At 44.3% G+C, this 20,891-nt stretch overlaps 1 protein-coding gene, 1 long non-coding RNA gene and 3 other non-coding genes across 5 annotated transcripts; 4 read left to right on the forward strand and 1 right to left on the reverse strand.

Annotated features, from left to right (window-relative positions):
- Positions 1-631: 631 nt before the first annotated feature.
- Positions 632-13,516, reverse strand: LOC120381035 (retinol dehydrogenase 10-like). Its single transcript, XM_039499062.1, has 5 exons — positions 13,061-13,516; positions 7,487-7,585; positions 4,648-4,793; positions 1,405-1,536; positions 632-749 (listed from the first exon to the last, which is right to left on the reverse strand). Exons 1-5 carry the CDS (start codon positions 13,514-13,516, stop codon positions 632-634), a joined length of 951 nt encoding a protein of 316 aa, XP_039354996.1.
- Positions 13,517-14,731: 1,215 nt separating this feature from the next.
- On the forward strand, positions 14,732-20,306 carry LOC120381323. Its single transcript, XR_005588025.1, has 5 exons — positions 14,732-14,770; positions 15,252-15,399; positions 16,328-16,473; positions 17,699-17,744; positions 19,867-20,306. It is a non-coding gene; the product is annotated as an uncharacterized LOC120381323 (long non-coding RNA).
- On the forward strand, positions 15,076-15,167 carry LOC120381352. The gene has a single exon (XR_005588039.1). It is a non-coding gene; the product is annotated as a small nucleolar SNORD12/SNORD106 (small nucleolar RNA).
- LOC120381351 lies at positions 16,161-16,252 on the forward strand. Its single transcript, XR_005588038.1, has one exon. It is a non-coding gene; the product is annotated as a small nucleolar SNORD12/SNORD106 (small nucleolar RNA).
- On the forward strand, positions 17,808-17,901 carry LOC120381346. Its single transcript, XR_005588033.1, has one exon. It is a non-coding gene; the product is annotated as a small nucleolar SNORD12/SNORD106 (small nucleolar RNA).
- Positions 20,307-20,891: the final 585 nt, after the last annotated feature.

Genomic DNA, 20,891 nt, shown 5'->3' on the forward strand with positions numbered 1-20,891 from the left:
TCCTGTTTCTCATAACTTTTAAAATTCAAAAAAAGTCATCCAGCTCCATGAGGGGATTCTTTTCCATGCTCTCTAGTCATATCCCCAGCTGAGAACATACAGCATAAAACTTCCCATCCAAAAGCAGCTACGGGAAGCATGTCTGAAAATACATGACCCCTCCCCCTCTTTATAATGTGGTGGCCAAGAAGTCTAGAAAATAATGAATTAAAAAAAAAATCCTGGAAAGACTTATTCTCCTCATCTCCTTGCTATCTCCTGGGACTTTGGGTCAAAATACTACTCCAGCTTGTGGAGCAAAGTCAAAGACCTGATCTCTTCCTGCTCTAATGCATAAAGACTAAAGGATGGGATTTTCAGAAGTGCCTATGTGCTGTGAAGTAACCAAGCATCAAGTGCTGATGCATGTATTTATATCCTTCATCTAGCCCTCCCCTTGTGTGTAGTAGCTATTACATAAATGCTTGGTGTCATCAGAATTCTCCTGAAAGCCTGTAGGTATGGATCAATATAAGATGCTACCTTAAGTGTTTCTACATTGAAGTGAGTTTATTCACCTGGTTTTCCCAATTGAGTTTAGATTAAGAAAGTGTTCCAGAAGCTGTTAATAAATCCATGCAAGTATCAATCTTCATCTTCCTGTTGCTATGAGATGGTGTTTCGCTTCCCTTTGTCTAATGAATGGATGCATGCACTTATCAATACCCAAAAACTTGTGAACAAGAACTTGAACATCCCATGGAAGGAGGCTGAAAATAAAGTTTCAGTAATTAGGAAAAGATGTTAATTTTCTCAAATCATTATTCATTTCATTTTTAGGGCCTTGATTGAATCTGTGGATTACATCTAAATGTATTGAAAAGTGAACAAAACTTACCTAAGAGGATATCTATGCTACCTTCTCCATCGAAAGAAAGAAAATAATCTAGTATGTTACTAATACTATTCTAATATATTAAAAATTTATAAGATTAGAGGTGGAAAAGCTATAACAGTGTTAAACAATCCATCTTCTCCCTGTCAGATCTCAGGACATATTCCGCAAATTGCTAATAGATATGTTGAACATTAAATGTAATGTAGCTGACAATCTGAGGAAGCCTTTGACAGTATCTTACCTCCATTGTCTTTGCTGTTTCAAACATAAGATGTAGGTGCAGCGTCTTGCATATTTAAAACAATCTTTTTGCAGCGGGAAGAACATGGTTTCCGAAGTAGCAGACCCTGGCCCTATGCTAAGGCCAAGAACCTTCTGATAAGCTTTTCTATTAAATCTGAACGTTCTAGCCCTTTTGGGATAGTCAGATAACACTACAGCCAATTATTTCACTTTTAACTGCATCTTGAAACAGTACCATCAAAATGAATTAACATAGCTGCAATTCCCTGAGTGGAAATACTTACTGTTTTAAAACTACTGCAAAGTACATTATTCTGGGGATACATATTATGGGCTGATTATTCAGTATTCCTTTCATTGCTGTCTTCACACAGTCATCTGGTTTTAATGGAGAGAGAAGAGCATCCAGCTCTTGCCTAGAAAAACAATTGGTAAATGTTTCATTAAGAAAGAAATAATCAGTAATTTGGGGAAAATTAGATTCTGTATAACCCTTCTGAAACCACCACTGCATAAAGGAAAAGTGTCAACCTTTCCTTTTAAACTGTATTAGGTAGATCCAGGGGAGTTCATAAACCAAGGTGTTCATAAACACCTCTCAACCTGTTCTAATTACAGTAAAAGCTATGTTATCCTGCACTTTATCAACCGGAAAGCGCTATTAACCGGCATTTCTGATCTCTCCCAATACAAATTTTCAATCTAGTAATACTGCCCAGGAGGTTATGCAATTGCACATTCTGCACTCTATTTTTATGCAAAAGAGGCACAAGACACATAAGCAAGCTGATATCTGGGGGTTTATTCAAAAAGGCCACTTCCAGGGTGTATCAGAATCATTACAGATTCAGCCCAATCTCCTACACCACCTACGTCTACGATGATGATTGATGTTGATAATGATGACTGAGGCACTGCAAGATCCTGAAGTGCCTTCTGAATCACCAAAGATTAAATTATGTTAAGTGTATTTTTAGTGATCTGGGTGTATGCCATGCGCTGCCCATAGTGATATGGAGTGTCATAAGATAACCTATTTTACCTATATACACCTAAGTGCTTTGAGAAACCAACCACTCGGCAGTGCAGTACGACTACTGGATTGGTGAGTACCTGTACACTATTTTATACTTTATTCATTTTATTGTATTCCATTGGTAAGTATAACTCTTAGTTAACTTGAATTTTTGACTAACTTGCACTTCCATTCCCCCAATATGCAGGATAACAATGCATTAGCTCAGATATCACCCTTGTTGGTGATGTACAACGTCAGGTGCTCTTGGTTTAAATGAATTTAAACAATTCTGGCTCCTGGTGAGGATTACTAGCAATAATTGCGGAGTTCTTTATATTATGCTAACATCAAAGGTAACTGTCATTTTTAGTGAGCCTTTAAATTTGTGTAGTAATGGTAGTTCCATTCAAAGTGTTGTAGGTGCTGACTCTCAAATAGAACAATGTCATGTGATCTCTTTTTTTTATGAAGCATTGCTTCTGCAGACCAAATCTGCACTGTTCTGGGAGTCTGGCTTCATTCGGGCAAAAAAGAGAGTTGCCTGATTTACCTAAAGTGATACACCTTGACAAACTGGGCCAAATGCAGGAGTTGATTGCAACTCTCTCAATTGCAATGTCATTGATTTTTTTTTTTTAAATGGAATTGCGCTGCATGCTGAATCTGGTCCTTTTATAAGCTGTTTATCCAAAGTCAGTTTTGTTTTAATTTAATGACCAACATTAAGCACAGTGCACATTTGAGAGTAGTGCTCCATAGTCATGAATACAGGTTTACTATCTGAGGTCTGATCTACACCTGAATCTTAGATTGACCTAGCTATGTTGCTCAGGGGGGGTGAGAGTCCACTCCCCTGATAGAGATTCATAGACTTTAAGGTCAGAAGGGACCATTGTGATCATCTAGTCTGATCTCCTGCACATGGCAGGCCACAGAACCTCACCACTCCTGAAATAGACCCCTAACTTCTGGCTGAGTTACTGAAGTCCTCAAATCATGGTTTAAAGACTTCAGGTTACAGAGAAGTCACCATTTACACTACTTTAAACCTGCAAGTGACCCATGAGATGGAAGTAAGCTGCTCTAAACCCCGGGATAGACACCACTAGGTTGACAGAAGAATTCTTCCATCACCCTAGCTACTGAATCTTGAGATAGTGGATTTACTACAGCAACGGAAAAAACCCTTCCATCATGGTAACAAGTGTCTTACACAACAGTGGCTTAGCTGCGTCTGTACCACTATAGCGCTTGTTTTGCAGACAAGCCATACGTGAGAGTTTTGTACCCAAGCTGTAGTTAGTTTTGAACATCTCCACTCTAGCTGAGTTCTGGTCTACTGGGAGCTTGTCCTCTTTGGACAGATGAACTGGGAGCTCAGCATTAAAATTCAGTTATATGTGAGCGTGGCTGGAGAAGGGAGGCCAATCTCCAGACCTAACCCTGCAAAACACACTTAAAAGGTATGTCACCTTTTGGCTTATGACATAACTTCGGGGGGTGGGAAATACTATATACCCTGTAGTGTTTCATCACCTGGAATTTTTTATTCTCATATCCTGTGATATTCAGGCCCAATCCCCTGGTCAGAGAATCATGCACTCTTTGCAAATTCTATACAGGCTACTTCATTAATAAAAATCTTTGCACAGAATTAGCACCTTGCATCCAGGGGCCTCCAGGTGCTTTGCAATTAATGCTCCTGTGATTGTGCAAATAGGTAAACTTGAAGCTAAGTTACTTATCCAAGATCTCAAAGTGGTAGAGTCAGTAATACAAGAAGGGCATCCTGTCTGTTGCTCCTGTGCTATAATGTGGATCTGATCTTAAAAATGAAGAAATCTATTTCGGTATAGGGTTCCTCCCTCTCTTACAGGAAGGTACTCTTTATTTTCATGCTAGTGTATCATTATCCAGTAGGTTCATTCTAGTTTGAAGTGTTTTGTTAACGAGGGAACACGTGACTACTGACAGCTCCTGCAATTTGGAATTGCCAGAGTTTGCTACAATTTTCCCCTGGATTCTTAGTCATGTCCAATCATTCTAGACGATCCATTTCTAGCCTGATTCTTCTCACCTACGCTCTCATTTGCATCCACCCCTCAGAGAAAGGATGGTTCCTACTTTCATTTTTGTAGGTAAGGATTTTACAAGTTCTCTTTACTTTTATCAAGAGATGCCAACTTTACCTTCTGATTTTGCTGTCTACCCTTTCTTAAAAACACGTCAGTGTTCTACACTAGTGAGCCAAACTGCTATGATTCAGTAATATTAAGGGACAAGTATGTTAGGCTAATTAAAGGAGAGTTTAATTGCTCCGTTATCTGAGCGGCTGAAGCAGGGCAGAGTTGCTGCAAGGCTAAACATTGGGGGTGTCTGCTGATGCTAGTTGTCTACAAAGTCAGCTGGAGATGTTCTTTCAGGTTCCCTAACAACTGAGGAACTGACCCTGGTTGCAGCTGGACAGGTGTGATATGTCTGCGAATGAGTCGAATGTAAATGGTTTTACCTGATTCTACATCCAGTGAACATGCCTGTGTCGACAAGATAGGGGCACACCAGGGTAGTCTTCACTCCATTGATTCGCTTGGCTTTCAGCTGATGGCTAAGAGCTTCATGGAATCCAACTGCTGCGAACTTGCTCGCACAATAATCCTGCAGAAAATGAGACGCTTTGGCCAGTGGGAGAGGAAGAGGCTTGTTCCTCCTGGAAACACTCCCAGGTATTAGATGGCAATTGCTAGCTTAGCTACAGGAGTGCCGGAGGCTGGCTTCTCTGCACAGAGTAGGTTTGCTCAGTGAACCAAAACATTCCCTTGAACATATACTGAAAATGGAGACTCTTGTGACCTGCTTAATTTTCCACATGTCACCTTTCAATATTGTTATGGGTTGGGTTAAAATCTTATTGAAACTCTGATGGGTGTGACGCACCCTTAAGACAGCTTTAAGAAACAGCTAAGAGGCCCCACCTAAAACAAGGCATAATGGAGTCTTCCCCAAAACTACTGCTACATGGGAAATTAGTAGGTGCTTAGCACCCACCTGCAGCCAGCTCCCTGCAATTCCCCCCAGTCTCCCATCTGCTTGCCGCCCTGCCAATGAACTGCTCCCCCTCCCTCCCAGCACTGCCTGCCCACTGCAATCAGCTCTTATGCGGCATGCAGGAGGTGTTGGGGCGAGGAGCAGGGCTATGGTGTCCTCAGGGGGAGGGGTGGAACTGGGCAGGAAGAGGCAGGGCGGGAGCTTGGGGGAAGAGGTGGAGTGGGGGCGGGGCTTGGGACTGGGCAGGGTTGAGCCCCCCCTGGGAAAGGAGGAAGTCAGCACCAGTGGGTGGCGGGGGATTGACAGGGTAACGTTTAAACATGGGCGGGTGGGACAAACTGAAGTGCAGACAGAAACAGAACACAGAAACTGAAGCAAGACATGCTGGGAGAGCGAAAGCCTGGACAAGCAGGGTGTATGACCCTGGACTTCTGGGTCTGGTGCTGGATAAAGAAGCTTGAGGCTGTAAACCAAGAAGCTATCCCGTTTTTCGGTTCCTCTTGTGTTAGGAGCAACAGGACTTTATACGCTCCTTGATTATTATTTTTTTAAAAGCATCAGAGAAAGTACCAGACTCCAACATCAATTTCTGCTCACAGCTGGAACATCCTCTGGGCCTGAGCTTTGGCTAGTTACTCAGGTCAAAAAGAGGTAACAATATTCTGAGCCAAATGATGGTCCCAAGCAAATGGGACACAAGGAGGCTGTCTCATGTTTCAGTGAGTTTGGCTGTACTCAAACCATTTTTCCTTTTTACCTCAGATTTAAACTCCTTTCTGAGTCACCATATTGTTCTATAATCTCCTTCATCTCTTTGATCCAGGATAATGTCTTTACTTTGCCCCTGGATAAATGCCTTTTACTAGCAATGCCTGCTGATAAACTGCAGGTGCCAATGAACTAAGGATGTGATCTAAAACCCAATAGGCGTCTTTCCATTGGCATGGATCCAACTCAGAGCCAGGTTTTCATAGTGCTTAGACGGGCAGTTTTGCTTGCAAAAAGTGTGCACAGTTGTGAGCCTCACTTCCCCGTACAAATCAGGTCAGTGCAGACCTGAGAAGTGAGGTGCATTTACACCATCGTTCTAGCTTTTTAAAATCCAGCCTCTGCATTAATACTGCTCCTGTAACACTCTGCAAATGCCTAATAAACATTGTCATTGCACTTAAAACGGATGCATAAAAACCCCATAATGAAGAAAAATCACCTGTTGGTTTTTCTTAATTTCAGGGACCTCATTTTTCCATCCTTTACATTGTTTGGGCTGTCAGATTGCTATGATATTAGCATCTAATATCTTATTTTTACTGTACATTCCAGGTAATTTTCTCTCACTTGACTTGCCCCCACCTCAGAGCCTAAGAACATGTTTAGAGGTTTTAGCACCAATAAGCTATTCTGATAAGCAGATCTCTCAATAACCCCCCCCCCCACGTTTTTAATATGGATAATAGACTGACCTCCACAACACACACATTTGAAACATCCTGGGGAAATAATCGGGGTGCTTGCCAAAGCTGACAATTGCTGACACTGAATTTTCATATGCATGCCAGCTCTTTAACAAAGGTCATCCCATTCTCAGGAAAACAATGCAGCAAACTATGGCTGAGGTTTTCAAAGGAGACCAATAGAGCGAGGGGCCCAAATGCTACTAAATTTCAATGGGCTTTGGGTGCCTTAGGTTATAACATTTGCATTTCATTCTGACTGTTCCAAAGTGCTTTAACAGGTAGATACGCATTGTTATCTCCATCTTAAAGAAGGGGAAAAATGAGGTGCTGAGATTTGGGAATACAGGACCATACATCTAGAAATCCACAAGAAACTCCATACTGCCATAGCACTTCCCACGTGCCTGTGATGGAGGTAATGATTACTTTCTGCCTTTTAGCTATAAGGAAACTGAGGCTGGAAAGGATTAAGTAGCTTGCCCAAGGCCCCCCAGTATCAGTGTCAGAGGTGGTATTAGAACTCAGGAGTGCTGTGCTTGGGCCACTAACCTACATTCCTCCTGAGTGATGCCTTCTGTTTTATCAACCACATTTGGGAGGGGAGGAACACCCATGAAATTAATTACAACTGAAAAGTAAGGCTACGATTTAATCACGGGTATTTTTAGTAAAAGTCATGGACAGGTCATGGGCAAGAAACAAAAAATGACAGTACTTGACCTTTTCATGACTTATACCATAAATACCCCTGATTGAATCGGGGAGGTGGGGGCCTGCAGCACCAGTGGCTGGGGGGAGAAGGGGGTGAAAGGAAAGCACACACTTTGGTGATCCATAGCTACTGACCGCCATACAAGCTGTTGCAAAGAGTCCCAAGGATCCTGCTATCGTCACAATGTGACCATGGTCCATCTCCATCATTTTGGGAAGGAAAGCCTTGACAGTCTGTATGGACAGAAGGAAGAAAGCTTATTCATGTGCACCATTCGCCTATTACACTTGCACATCTAAGAGTGGGTACAAAGCTCCAAGGTCTGTTTTGCTGATGTGCTGCTAGGACACACATTTATTTCTATTCTTAGCTTCAGCTTAAGACTCATGGCTCAACTATTACTGCAGAGAAGCAGCTTCTTTTACTCGCCCTTATTCCATTATGTGGAGTAGATGATTTTTAGGCATTTGCAATTTCCTTATTCCGAATGATCAATGTTTCTGATTTGGCAGCTGCATGGAGATTTTCCCAATGTGCAGTAAAGATGCTGACGGGTGTATTTTTATGAACATTCCATGCAGCCCCTTAGCAACACTGCTGCTTTCAGATGAGACATTTTTCATGGCTTTCAAGTCAACGATGCATGTGATTTAACGTGAGGCAGCTAGGAGAGATGGGCTTGAGCTGTAAAATTACGACCTGGATTGGAACTTGCCCAATGTTTGGGGGTGTTTGGTTCTGTGGTTTTGGTTTAGCTTCTTGTATTACATAGAGGCCAAAGCTGCTGTTTTGATCTCAACTCCATCCAAGCTTGGGATAGTTCAGATCCAAGGTTCTGGTTCAAGCCCATATCTAGCAGTTGGCCATTTACATGCTAAACACTTAAGAATCCTGCAGAAACCAATGTGGTCAGTTTTGGCAACTCAGACATTGCTCTTGTTGTATTAACTTTTATTTGGGCACTTGAGCAAAAGAATGACAGTCTGCCAGTACAGGGCGTTCACATTTAGCGGTTGTTGAAAACGCATCCCTTTAATGTTCAGCGGCAAATGAGATTTTCCAGATTGTAGAGCAGTGGCTCTCAACCTTTCTGGACTACTGTACCCCCTTTCAGGAGTCGGATTTGTCTTGTGTACCTCCAAGTTTCACCTCACTTAACTATTTGCTTTACAAAATCAGACATAAAAATACAAAAGTGTCACAACCACTGTTACTGACAAATTGCTTTCTCCTTGTTACCATAAAATTATAAAATAAATCTATTGGAATATAAATACTGTACTTACATTTCAGTGTATAGTATATTAGAGCAGTATAAAGTCATAGTATGAAATTTTAGTTTGTACTGACTTTACTAGTGCTTTTTTATGTAGCCTGTTGTAAAACAAGGCAAATATCTAGATGAGTTGATGCGCACCCCCTGGAAGACCTCAGTGTTGTAGAACCACTGTTGTAGAGCACTGAGAGCATCAGTGTAATTTAGGCCGCCAGCAGCCTTGTAACCGTCCCGTTGGCTAGAGCCGCACTGTGCAGGCTTAGACAATAGAGTGGTTCCAATGCCAGCAGCCACTCCTATCATTGCTCCCACTGGTGGAGAGACACTGGCAGGAGAACAACCACCTCTAATGTAGATAAAGCTAAAATGCAGACGCAGCCCAGAAGCATCTTTACCTTGAGTGAGCACTCTGACAACCCTGCCGCTGTCACTTGGGAGATGTGTTCTGTTGGGTAATGCACTGGTAAATGGCTGGAATCCAGCAAAGCTTTCATAAGCTGGCTGGAAGCCAGTGAATCTCTCAGAGAGGAGCTCTGTCTGCATCCAAAAGTGAAAAACAATGGGAGCTGAGGTGGGTTCTGACCATTTATCATGCACTTACAAACTTTACTCTGCCTTCATAAGGGCCCTGCTACAATCAACCCAAAGTGAGTTAAGAAACCATAGTTAAACGCTGCTCCAGCCAAAGAGATTTCTATGAAAATATTTGAATGTTACCCAGGGAGATCAAGTAAATCCAGCCAACGTAGCTGTGTCTCATGTGTTTGATTATCCTAGCCCCTCCCACTTTCCCTATCCTGCCAATTTTGGAAACACTGATGCCCATTTAAAGTTCCTTTTCGGTTGCACATGTGAGATGGTTTTGCCGTGTAACAAGATTAGTTTTCACTACAATCCTCTTAAAATATCCTTCCTCTGATTGTCTTTTCATCTTTCAGTGCTGTGAAACCAGGATTAATGGGATCCCGACTTCATTCCCCAAGTCCTGGCTGATAAGCTACTTTCCAGAATTAGCTGCCTACAAACAGAAGTCATACTGAACAATAATTACCAGAATTTAAATGGGCATTTTTATAATATAACGTTTTGCATAATGGCTATTTGCACTCAGCACTTTATCTCCATGTGATCCCCTAGATAAGGAGATGGGTGAAACCACATAAATTAGGTTATCTCTGAGGGAGTGAGCACAGAATACCTCATGCGGGTTTCTCTGGCTAGCTCTGTAGAGAGAATGGATATATTTTCATATCCTAGTTCACACATTTGCAGGATGTCTTCTTGCACTCTTGTCAGATTTTAAATAACATCCTTAAACCATCCTCTCCATCCACTAGGCTTTCGGGACATACTTTTCTTCAGATTGGTTTTGATTTGGCTGCTGTCACGAGAATCTCAATTATGAAACATAGGCTGATTGGTTGGTTGAAAAACCAGTGTGGCAAGTCAAATTGTGCTAAAGCTTCCTGTAACTTGGTAGATCTGAGCATCCAAATGGCTATATTTGGTTACTCAGCAGAACCAATGTTCATTTTACACAGAGAGAAACTGAGGCACAGAGTGGTTACATAAGTAAGAGCTATAGAGGGAGTCATCAGCACAATGGGATGTGAAACCCAGGACTGCTCCCTTCCTCATCCTTTGTTTGTTCCAGTAGATCACTCTGCTTCTCAAAGCTCATAGACGTGAAGCCAAAACATGAATGGGGAGGGTTCCTCAGCTTTCCCCCTTGCTGTGCTGTGTTGCACTATCCCTTCAACACCACCTCTTTTGTTGTTGATCTGAGCCTGGCCACCAGAGGAGGTTTCATTCACCAGGGAAGTTCTGGGAAGCAGCTTACAGTTCTACCTTGGAAACCACCCTGTCATGTATGTGTTATCACAGGGATGGGAACACTCTGCTTGGCTGACCTTTCTAAACACGAACAGCTGCGCTTGCACTGCCCAGGCAATGCAGCCTGAGAAATACCTTCAGTGTATTTTCACAGATGCCATGTGGCCCTCTCTGTCAAAGTACTTCTGCAACAGAGGGATGACCATTCAGTTCTCATGGCTAAGGTGACTCTATGGATATCAAATCACTGATGCAGCCGTGTCTGAGTGTGCCATTTATGAGACACATTGTTCTCATTCGAGACGGATGCCTTTCTCTTTGGAAGAGTCGTTACTTAGTGGAGAAATATTTAAAGGGATCTTATCAAGACTTCAAAGCCTGGGAAATTCAATCTGACTTAATCTTCGGCCATAAATTAATACTTTTATGTTGAGTAAAACTAATTCAAAATTTTGGTTTTATAGATTTGGAAAACTGGAATATTTTTATTTATTTATTTTTGCCTGGACTCTGCTTAGGGTGAGTTTGAAATGAATGAATCAGGGACTGTATTTTTTTTTATTCTGTTTGTCCAGCAGCTAAGGGGCTCCTGGTACAAGACTGGACTTCCTACATGTTACTATAACACAAATAATTAATAACAATCCTTGGCGAGAACCCAAAATAGAAAAATCAATCTGCTCCTGAACTGTGTCCCGTGGGACCCTGAGGTTCTGCATAGTGTAAACTGTAAAATATTTGATCATAAATGATTACAGAGTCTATTCTCACATGTAGGAAGGGTTGTGATAATTTAATGGGTTTGGATCCAGTGCTCTGATTTTCTAATGTTTTGGCTCAGAAAATATGAGCATGAGAAGCTTGCCGCATTGTATCTGCGCTCGCGCTCTCTCTCTCTCTCTCTCTCAATAACCAGGGTAGGATGCTTCAGAGGAAGGTATAAACCCACCACAGTAGGTACCAAACTAGTAATACTAATCAATGGGGGTTATCTCTGTTCTCTGTTGGTGACCTTATCAAGCCTTGGACTACAATGACTGATTGCCATTGCTTTTAATTTTAGCTAGGGGATAGCTGCTCCAAATGTAATTTTTATGCTAAATTTCATCTTGGACTAATAAAATGACAAATTGTATAACCACCTAGTCTAAAAATGAGACTAATATACAGACCTGAAGGAATACAGGTGCTAGTGTGATCTAGATTGGATCGGGTACAGGACTCGAATACCTGGATTCTAGTCCCAGTTTTTTCACTGCATTTGTATGCCCTTGGACAAATCACTTAACTTCTCTGAACCTTACATTTTCCCTTCTGTAACAGAGATAATGATGCTCATCCAACTTTGCAGAGTGCTTTGAGATCTATTGATAATCTTGACTCATATATTTGGAATTTCTTGTACTGCAAAATATTGAACTCTAGCAGTGAGTAGAGGGGTCTTCCCAATGAAAAGGGAATCTCAACCTGTCTTCAAAAAGGTTAAGAAGGAACTAATATTTCAAATGTTAAACTGCCCATGTGATGCCAGGACCCATTTAGAAGGCAGAGATTGTGGTAAATATCCCGCTTCTGATGCTTGCTCAACAGGATGTGTCCACTTCAAGGTCTAACTGGATGCTATGAGTTATAGAGCCCTGCAAATCCATGGATCTCCACGGACCATTTTTGCAGATAATGGATCGGATGCGGATACAACCATACAGGGCTCTAATCACCAGCAGTGCCTGGCCTGTGGCATCCAGCTCGGGCAGCCTGCATGGTGCAGCGCGCTCGGGACCAGCGGTCAGTGGCTGGGGCGTACCTATTTGCCGCAGCTTGGGTCTCTTGGACAATGACAGCATCCCCATCATGGGGATTGGAGTGGGCGGGCTCCAGCGCCCCACCCTTCCGCCCCACTGTCATGCAATGCTCTCCTGCTGCCATTGCTCACGAACCCCTGGGAGTAGCATGCAATGTGCTGCCCCTTCCCCTCAGCCCACCACCCTGGGCCACCCCTTCTCCTTGAGACATCCCACTATCCAAAGTCAGACAGTGAACCAACAGCACCCAAATACAGGGAACCCACCCTGTCCCAAATCCCTGAACAAATGGATGGGTTCTGCTCCAGCGTGTCCTGAAGGGCAAGACTTTGGCCTTCAGGGATAAAGGGGTGGGTGAATTCCCAAGTAGAGGGGCCCTGCTGCATCTCCCTCCGCTCTGCACTCTAATTCACTGCTGCCGTTAGTCTAAAATCGGCCAAATCGGTTACCTTCCGGACGTGCTGGAGGGTGAGAAGTAAGAGTCAGTCCTAGTTACAAAGAGCAGACCCAAGGAAGAGCTTGTCTCTTTCACTAACAGAAGTTGATCCAATAAAAAACATTCTCACCCACCCTGTCTCTAATAACGAGCATAAATAGATAAGCGAAAGAGGCACACTGAGGTAAAGTGTCAAGTGACAGCTCCTGAGGTAAAGTGGCTTCTCTAGGGTCAGACAGCAGGTCAGAGGCAGAGTAAGGAACTGAAACCAGGGCTTGCTTCCAAGCCTGTGCCCGATGCACAAGGGCACCCTGACTCTCAATCATCTCATACTTGGTTTTCTGCACTAAATGACACTTACCCAGAAATGTGCATGGCAGTTAGTCTTCATGGTCCTTTCCAGAATTTCATCTGAGCACTGCAAGATTGGTTTCCCTGCTACAACCCCAGCATTATTTATCAGGATGGTGACATCTCCCACCTCCCGACGCACTCTCTCTGCAGTGTTATAGACGTCCTCTCGCTGGCTCACGTCACAGGTGTAAGCGTAAGCCTTGGCACCCAGCTCCCTCACCTGCACCACAGTCTTTTCATTACCATCTGTGTCTGTATCCCACAGGACAAGCGTCGCACCTCTTTGGGCGAGTTCTAAAGCAAAACGCCGACCCAGTCCTCTTGCACTGGCCGTACCTGTTATTAAACATATTTCATTGGTGACTCTCTTCTCTGTGGGCTTCTTTATCCACCGCACAAGGGACTGGATTATATAGCCCACAACTTTAGCTGTGAGGAGCAGAAAATCTATAAGCACACCCATTGTTTCTTTTCTTTTAAAATAGGAGCAGCCTGTGGAACGCCAATGTAGTGAAGCCTCCAACAGCACAGTCCAGAAAGGATATCTAGGGAAATGCAGGATTAAGAGATTATACTGGCCGGCCTGCCACCGCTACCAATAAGTGAGAGGGATCTGTACTACAATGGAGGCATTAGGAGCAGGGGCGGCTCCAGGCACCAGCACAGCAAGCGCGTGCCTGGGGTGGCAAGCCAGGGGGGCCTGCTGGTCATAGTGAGGGCGGGAGTCAGGGAGCCTTTGGTGGTGTTTCTGCGGGAGATCTGCCGGTCCCGCAGCTTTGGCGGCAATTTGGCAGCGGGTTTGCCAAAGCCGTGGGACTGGCAGATCACCCGCAGAACCGCCGCTGAATCCGCATTACTGGGGCAGACCTCCCACAGAACCACTGCCGAATCTGCATTACCAGCGGACCTCCCGCAGAAACGTCCCCGAAGGCTCCCTGACTGCCGTGCTTGGGGCAGCAAAAAACATAAGAGCTGCCCCTGATTAGGAGCCTGATCCTGCAAGGTGCAAACTGCCCTCGATTCTCATTGACTTCACCAGGAATTGAGAGTACGCAGCAGCTTGCAGCAGGATCAGGCCTTAGATTTGCAGCTCAGGGATTTACTGAATGTGTAACAGTTGGGGAGCGTTTCATTTATGAAACGTCGCACAAGCTTGAACTGTGGAGTGCCCCAGTTGCTGCCCAGAAACCACTGATGTGCTAAATGTCAGAGTCCTGCCGGCTTTTGACGGGAAAACTGCCATTAGTGCAAAGCACTGGCCTGGAATGGAACAGGCACGCTGCTTTCCAGGACCCATTACACTTAATCTTTGCTGTCTTTGCCCAGACTCCCGCCCGGTGGTCTCAGGCCCACCTTGGCACAGGACCTGCTTGATGGGGCTTTAGCAACCCAGACCCCTCCTGGTGTCTGGCTGCAGTAGAGAAGGGACAAACCAGACCCTTTAACCCCAGGCCCATCTCCTGCTCCTACAAACTGTGGGCAGGCGGTCGTGGGGTGCTCAGCCTTTCTGTGTCTGACTGGCCAGCGGAGAGGGAGCGCCCAGACACGTGAGCCCCGGCGTGGTGAAACGAGAGCATGGCCCGACACAGACAGCTCCTCTGGGACTACGTTTCCCAGGTACCCGTGCGTGGAGCATGCGCAGTCAGGCACCGTCCGCTATATAAGAGCGCGCTGCAAGCAGACCTGCCCTTTTCCGTTCCCTTCGCTGAGAGTAGCGGTGAGTGGCTTGTGTGGGCGGGCGGGCGCGTACAATCCAGTGCCATCCGCGGCCATCCGCGCCGGTGGCTTCCCCCTGTCCAGCTCCAGCAGTGCCTCGCAGCCCCTACTGCTGCCCTCGGCCTGTATTGACGGGGTGTCCCGTCTGGAGGGGCGGCGGGGAGCCGGCTGCACCTCGGGGTGCGCGTCTGCCCTCCAGGCCGCTCCCGCGTTCCCCAGCGGACTGTCGCTCCCCCTGGAAGAGGGCCCGGGAGTGTGTGGCCGCTGCCCGGGTTGGCCGCTCTCCGCTCCCCAGCCCGGGGGCTCGCTGGTGCACGTGATGACTAAAGCTTTTTTCCCCATCAGAGCGACAGTGTTGATTTCGCTGCTCTAAGCCAGATTGTGTCTGATGCGCCAGCCCGGGGAGGCGGCCTTTGCTTCGCTCCCGCCGGCTGGTCAGCGAGGCTGACTCTCTTTCGCCTCTTCGGTCTTCTGCTTCTCAGGTCCGGCAAGCAGGAGCGAGCAACATGTGCTGGAGACCCGGCCTGGTAGAGCGATGCCAGGCGCGGCCCCAGGAGAGAGCCAGCAGGAAGCAGCGCTGCTCTGGTTATGAACCCACTGTGCCCATTGCCCCTGGTGGGGGAGGCAGCGGTAAGTCCGTCTAGCAATAAATACCCTTCGCTGCTGTTTTACGAGTTCGTTTCTTGGTGCCTGCATGTAAATACTGCGTGAAGCTTTGCTTAGGGCAGCCCAGGTGGGGGTGGCTGTAGTGTGCTAACTTGGTGGACTAAGCAGTCATGGTACAGAGAGAACAAAAATGGTTTTGCCCCCAAAGAGTTTACAGTCTAAGTAGCTTAATGCTCTGTATGGCCCCCTCCATGGTAAATTGTCACACCCCAAACCACCATTGCCCCAGCCAGCAGATGTAAGCCACTCTTATTTTGCATCCTTTTTGCCACTTTCTCGGTCCAATATCCTAGTCTCTCTTTGCTATCTTAGGCTCCCATCTTTAAAGTGCTGCTCTTTCACCAACCTTATCTGCTCCTATAATGCTGCTGTTTCATTTCTTCCCCCTGTTTCTCAGCATGTTTTTTCCCTTCCCCACACGTGACCAAACAACTGGCTCCTCTAAAGCTTGCATTGCTTTAGCAATGTAACATCTAAGGTGCTGCAGTCTCTAATTTAGATGGATGCTAGATCCTCACAGTTTTCTGGCTGAAACATGTAACTGGTGCACTTTTTTTAACAAGTCACCCTAAAGAGTATTTGTACAGTTGTATGCCAACCTAATGTGCAGATAACCAGTCAGCTACATAGGTCACATGTGTCTGTCTTGCTGAAACTGCATGCAAACTAGGGTGTCATTTGCATGCTGCCCTGGCACTTCCCTCCTCTAGCTCATTCGAGATTTTGCTGGTGTACATGATGACTAAACTTTTTTCCCCATCAGAGCGACAGTGTTGATTTTTCATTGCTTTAGCCAGATTCAGTCTGATACACCATCAGGGAATGACCCTTTCTCCTCCTCCTCTCCCCTCCCCGCCCCATTAATCCCACCCCATGGCTTTGTACTTTTTAGGTCCATGGCAGCAAGGTGGAGCAGCATGAGCCTGGGAGACCTGGCTCACTGAGAGAAAGGTGACATGATGACCTGAAGCAGACTTGGAAAGAGAGGCCACTGCCCTGGTTAACAAGCCATTTGTGAGCCATTAATAGGGGAGAGTGGTAAGTTTCTGAATAAACATCTTTCAGTATCGGACAGCAATCTCAAATAACTTCTCCCTACAAGGGAGAGACTGGCTTTAAACCCAGTCGTGTATCCCACTTACTTATTATTAATTACGGTAGTGCATAAGGGCCAATTGAGAATGGGGCCCCATTATGCTAGTCCCTGTACAAACAATAGTAGACAGATGCTGCCCTGAAGAGTTTACGCTGTAATAGACAAGACAAACATTTAATCCATCCGCCTCTCAGGCTAGAAGTTTGTGCATAGCACCTCCCAAGTAGAAGTGACTGCAGCCTTTGCTTTTAAACATTCTATTTAGGTATCATTTAAAAAAAAAAAAAGCCCTTTCGCTTTGGATGCGTCCTTTCTGCAGAAATATCTTGTCCCTCCATTGCCCCGAATTGTCTGTTGCTGACCAAGTCTGCCAGCCTTAAGTGGCAAATACTGCGAGTAAACAGCAGTGCATGTCCAGTGGTGAGGAACACAAAAAGCCAGGGCCCAGCCAATCCACCATTGCTCAGGTTGCTGGATGGGAGTGGGTAAACTCCACTTCTTCAGATCCATGCACCTGAAGAGGGTTTTTTTAACCTATGAAAGCTTATGCCCAAATAGCTCCATAGTGGCTCTGTCCAAGTCTATAAATAAGTGAACAGCAAAGCCAATGTGAGTTTCCCAGGTTTAGAGTAACCTGTGTGGCCTAGTTACCAGCATTGCGTAACAGTTTACGGAACCAGACTTATGATGATGGTGGTGCCAGGTACAGAACTTTCAGGGCCATTGTGGCTGTGCAGACAGCCAGGGCATGTGATAGCTAGTGCAGCTGTATATAGCGTGAAGGCAAATTTTGCAGCATGGAAGTGTGCTGTGTGCATAAAGATGTACTCTGTAGTGTTCACATTTGTGATCTCAAGTCCTAATAGAAAGGTTTTGTTCAAATAATGACTAGATAATTCATTGCGTGGATTTATTGATGGCATAAAGCAGTAAGTCTTCTCTCCTGTATTGCTGTTTAAAATTGTTTCATAATTTGATACTTGTAATCTAACTGAATTTTTAAGAACTAGTGGCACTCAATGTGGACTATAAAATCCTTTGTCATTCAAAGCACCCACTTGCTGCTCTGTAGATCATAACCTTTATAAGATGCAGACTGAATATTTTAAATGCCAGCAGTCCTTGGAAAGTCAATTAATTCTCCTGTACAATATCTCTCTCCTGCAGGGACTATTACGTTGTCCATAGACATAGACTTGAGAATCTTCTTAAGGTAAACTGGGCTTTAATTTTTTTGGGGGGGAAAAAGTGTTTGACAATCTGAAAGGCATGTCATTCTGTGGAATGTGATGACTTCAAACTTTTTTCCCCATCAGATCGGCAATGCTGACCAAAACTTGCATTTTAGCCAGGCTGTCTGATTCCACAGATGCAGAGATGCTTTCCCTGTTCATGTTGCTGTGTAAATACATATATATCGTGCTCCATGCCCAAGGCCTGTATGCCCAAAATGATTGTACATAAATGTAGACTACTTTGAAGGCAGGCAGCAATTGAGGGTGCTCTTTGCACACATCTCCATAACGCTTGAAGATAGTTTATATATAGTCACCAACATGTGTAACAATCATGATTTTTAGTAAGGCTGTTGACACAGTCTCACATGACAGTCTTGTAAGCAAATTAGGGAAATGTATTCTAGGTGACCGTATAAATTGGATGCGAAACTGGTTGAAAGACTGTACTCAGAATAGTTATCAATGGTTTGCTATCAAACTGGGAGGAGATATCTAGTGGATCCTGTGGGTAACAGTCCTGGGTCTAGTAGTAGTCAACGTTTTTATGGATGACTTGGATAACGGAGTGGAGGTTATGCTTATAAAATTTGTGGATGACACCAAGCTGGGAAGGGTTGCTAGCACTTTGGAGGACAGGTTTAGAATTCAAAACAACTTTGACAAATTGGAGAACTGGTGCAAATCAAACAAGATGAAACTTAGTAAAGACAAGCACAAAGAAAAACACGCTTAAGAAAAAAATCAGCTGCACAACTACAAAATGGGGAATAACTGGCTAGGCAGGGGGGTCTAGGGGATCACAAATGGCATATGAGGCTGCAATAGGATGCGGTTGTGTGTGGTTAAAAAAAAAAAAGGCTAATATCATTTTGTCCAAAGAGATGGACAAATTGGAGAGAGTCCAGAGGAGAGCAACGAAAATGATAAAAAGTTTTGAAAACCTGATATCTGAAGAAAGGTTTTGGGCGGGGTGGGGGAAAACCAAAACCTGGACATGTTGGGGATTGCTCCTGCTTTGAGCAGGGGGTTGGACTAGATGACCTCCTGAGGTCCCTTCCAACCCTGATATTCTATGATTCTAACTGATCAATATTGACCACAATCCATGTTTTTATGGGCCCTGCAGAGACGACTAATACCAGTCTAAAACAAAATGTAGGTCATTGGCATAGCTGACTGTAAAAATAGCTTGTGTGCTATTACTGCTGTGTTAAGTGACTGAATTTATTTTTGGGGGAGGGGTATGGCTGGGGTTTCTGCTCTTTTCACTTGTTTATGATGTGTTTGTGGGTGGGTCATCAGCAGACTTGTTAGTACTTAAGGTCCCATCCAGCCTGAAAAACTGAAGATGGGTCAGGTTTTAAAAAGGTATTAGATCCCTAAAGATGCAGAGAGGTGCCTAGTGAGATTTTCCAAAGCACTTACCATTTAATTCTCATTGAAATCGATGGGAATTAGGCATCTCGATTTAAATCCCCTTTAGTGATTAGTGCTCATGTCACAGGACTTGTGGGTGGAAAGCTCAATTAAGAGGGGAAAAGGATGATATTTAGTCAAAATTACCTTGAAACTGGTCTTAACAGCAAATTTAACTTTAGTGAGTAAAAAGAGCTTTTGTTGAAGATCATTATTGTGTGCCTCAACTCTTCATTCAAGGTGTTTGCCTCCTTTATATGCTTCCCTTCATCAAGCCCAGAAAATGGCCCTGGTTTTCTTGTTTGCTTTATCTTGGGAAACAACAATATCTTAAAACAGGGGACTGAAAAGTTCAATCTCTTATGAAGAAGCAAACGCTTGTGTCTTAATTTTTCAAAAAGCTTTAAACATAATGAACTGAAAAAGCAGATTTATGTGAGTGTCTTGCTGTACTAAGTTTGCATTTACTGCTGTAGCTGCATTGGGTCTTAAAATGCTCTGATAGGGAGAGAGAAGTAGCTGCTCCTTATTCTAGCTTGTGGAGAACACAAACACACAAGGTTGAGTCCTGGCTTAGACTCCCATGTGTCACTCTAGAAGTGCAAAGTGACAAGAACTGCTTTTAACGGTCTGTAAAATAGGCAGAGTTCATATGACTAAATCTTGACTTTCCCTTGACAGGTGAAGGAGTTGTCAATGTCAGCACGGAGCAGAAGTTGCACTGTGAAGTAGCAGCAAGTTCTGTTAATATTGCGAACATTTGCCAAAGTGACAGCAAAATATCCCGAGTCTAAGCTGTTGTCCACATTGCTCTGCAATGACTTCATGGTCAAGTTTCCCTCTTTCTGTGTGGAGTAAGAAATACTGCATGTCCTGCCTCCTTAAGAGATGCCTAGGGGCTTTAGTAATTTATTGCCTCAAAACTCATGAGCTATTTCATTGGAAGGGATTGACCATCTATGGATCTTGATGTCTTTTTATGCAGTAACATACTATGTGAAATGTTTTTGTGTCCATAATAGCTGTTCACCTCCATGCAAGCTGGGTTCAACCCACTGCTGTAATGTGGAAGATAATGTACTAAAAATCATTAAAATTACTGAGGTAACTTCTTAAATGGATTGAAGTGTGTGCTTCTGTATATGAATGGGAAGGTTGTGTGGTTAAGCAGAGCCTGGGTCTCTAGACAAATCTGAGCTGTGCTAAGCAGATTTCCTGTTGGATCTTAGCCAAGTCATTTGATCTCCTGGCCTCAGCACCCCATGTGTAAAATAGGGATTATGCTTCCCTATGTTGTGAAGAAAAATCCATTCGTGTTTGAGGTGTTCAATACCACAGTTGTGGAGATGACAAAATACCTCAATAGCCTGTTCTAGACATGGGTGAATGCAGACCCCAGGCATAAGGTGATGCCAGTATCTTGAGAAGCTTTTAAATGGTTTAAATTGGGGAAAATACCCAACTCTCAGCTTGTTTTCAGACAAATAAAACTACCCCTCAATCATCCTCCTTGGAGAGGCCTTTCTTAAAACCTACTTTGCATGAGATTCTGACACGGTGGTGGGGTGCTCTAAAAGCTATTTAGGTTTTGTTGGGCTATTTACTTTACAGATCTGGATGGTCATCAGATACATGCACCTGGGAAGGTAGGTGTTGCTTACTGGCAACTTAGGAGAGCCAGAGCCTCAGTTGCCGTAAAAAAAAAC

This window comes from Mauremys reevesii, linkage group 13, assembly GCF_016161935.1.
Source record: "Mauremys reevesii isolate NIE-2019 linkage group 13, ASM1616193v1, whole genome shotgun sequence".
NCBI classification, from domain to species: domain Eukaryota; kingdom Metazoa; phylum Chordata; order Testudines; family Geoemydidae; genus Mauremys; species Mauremys reevesii.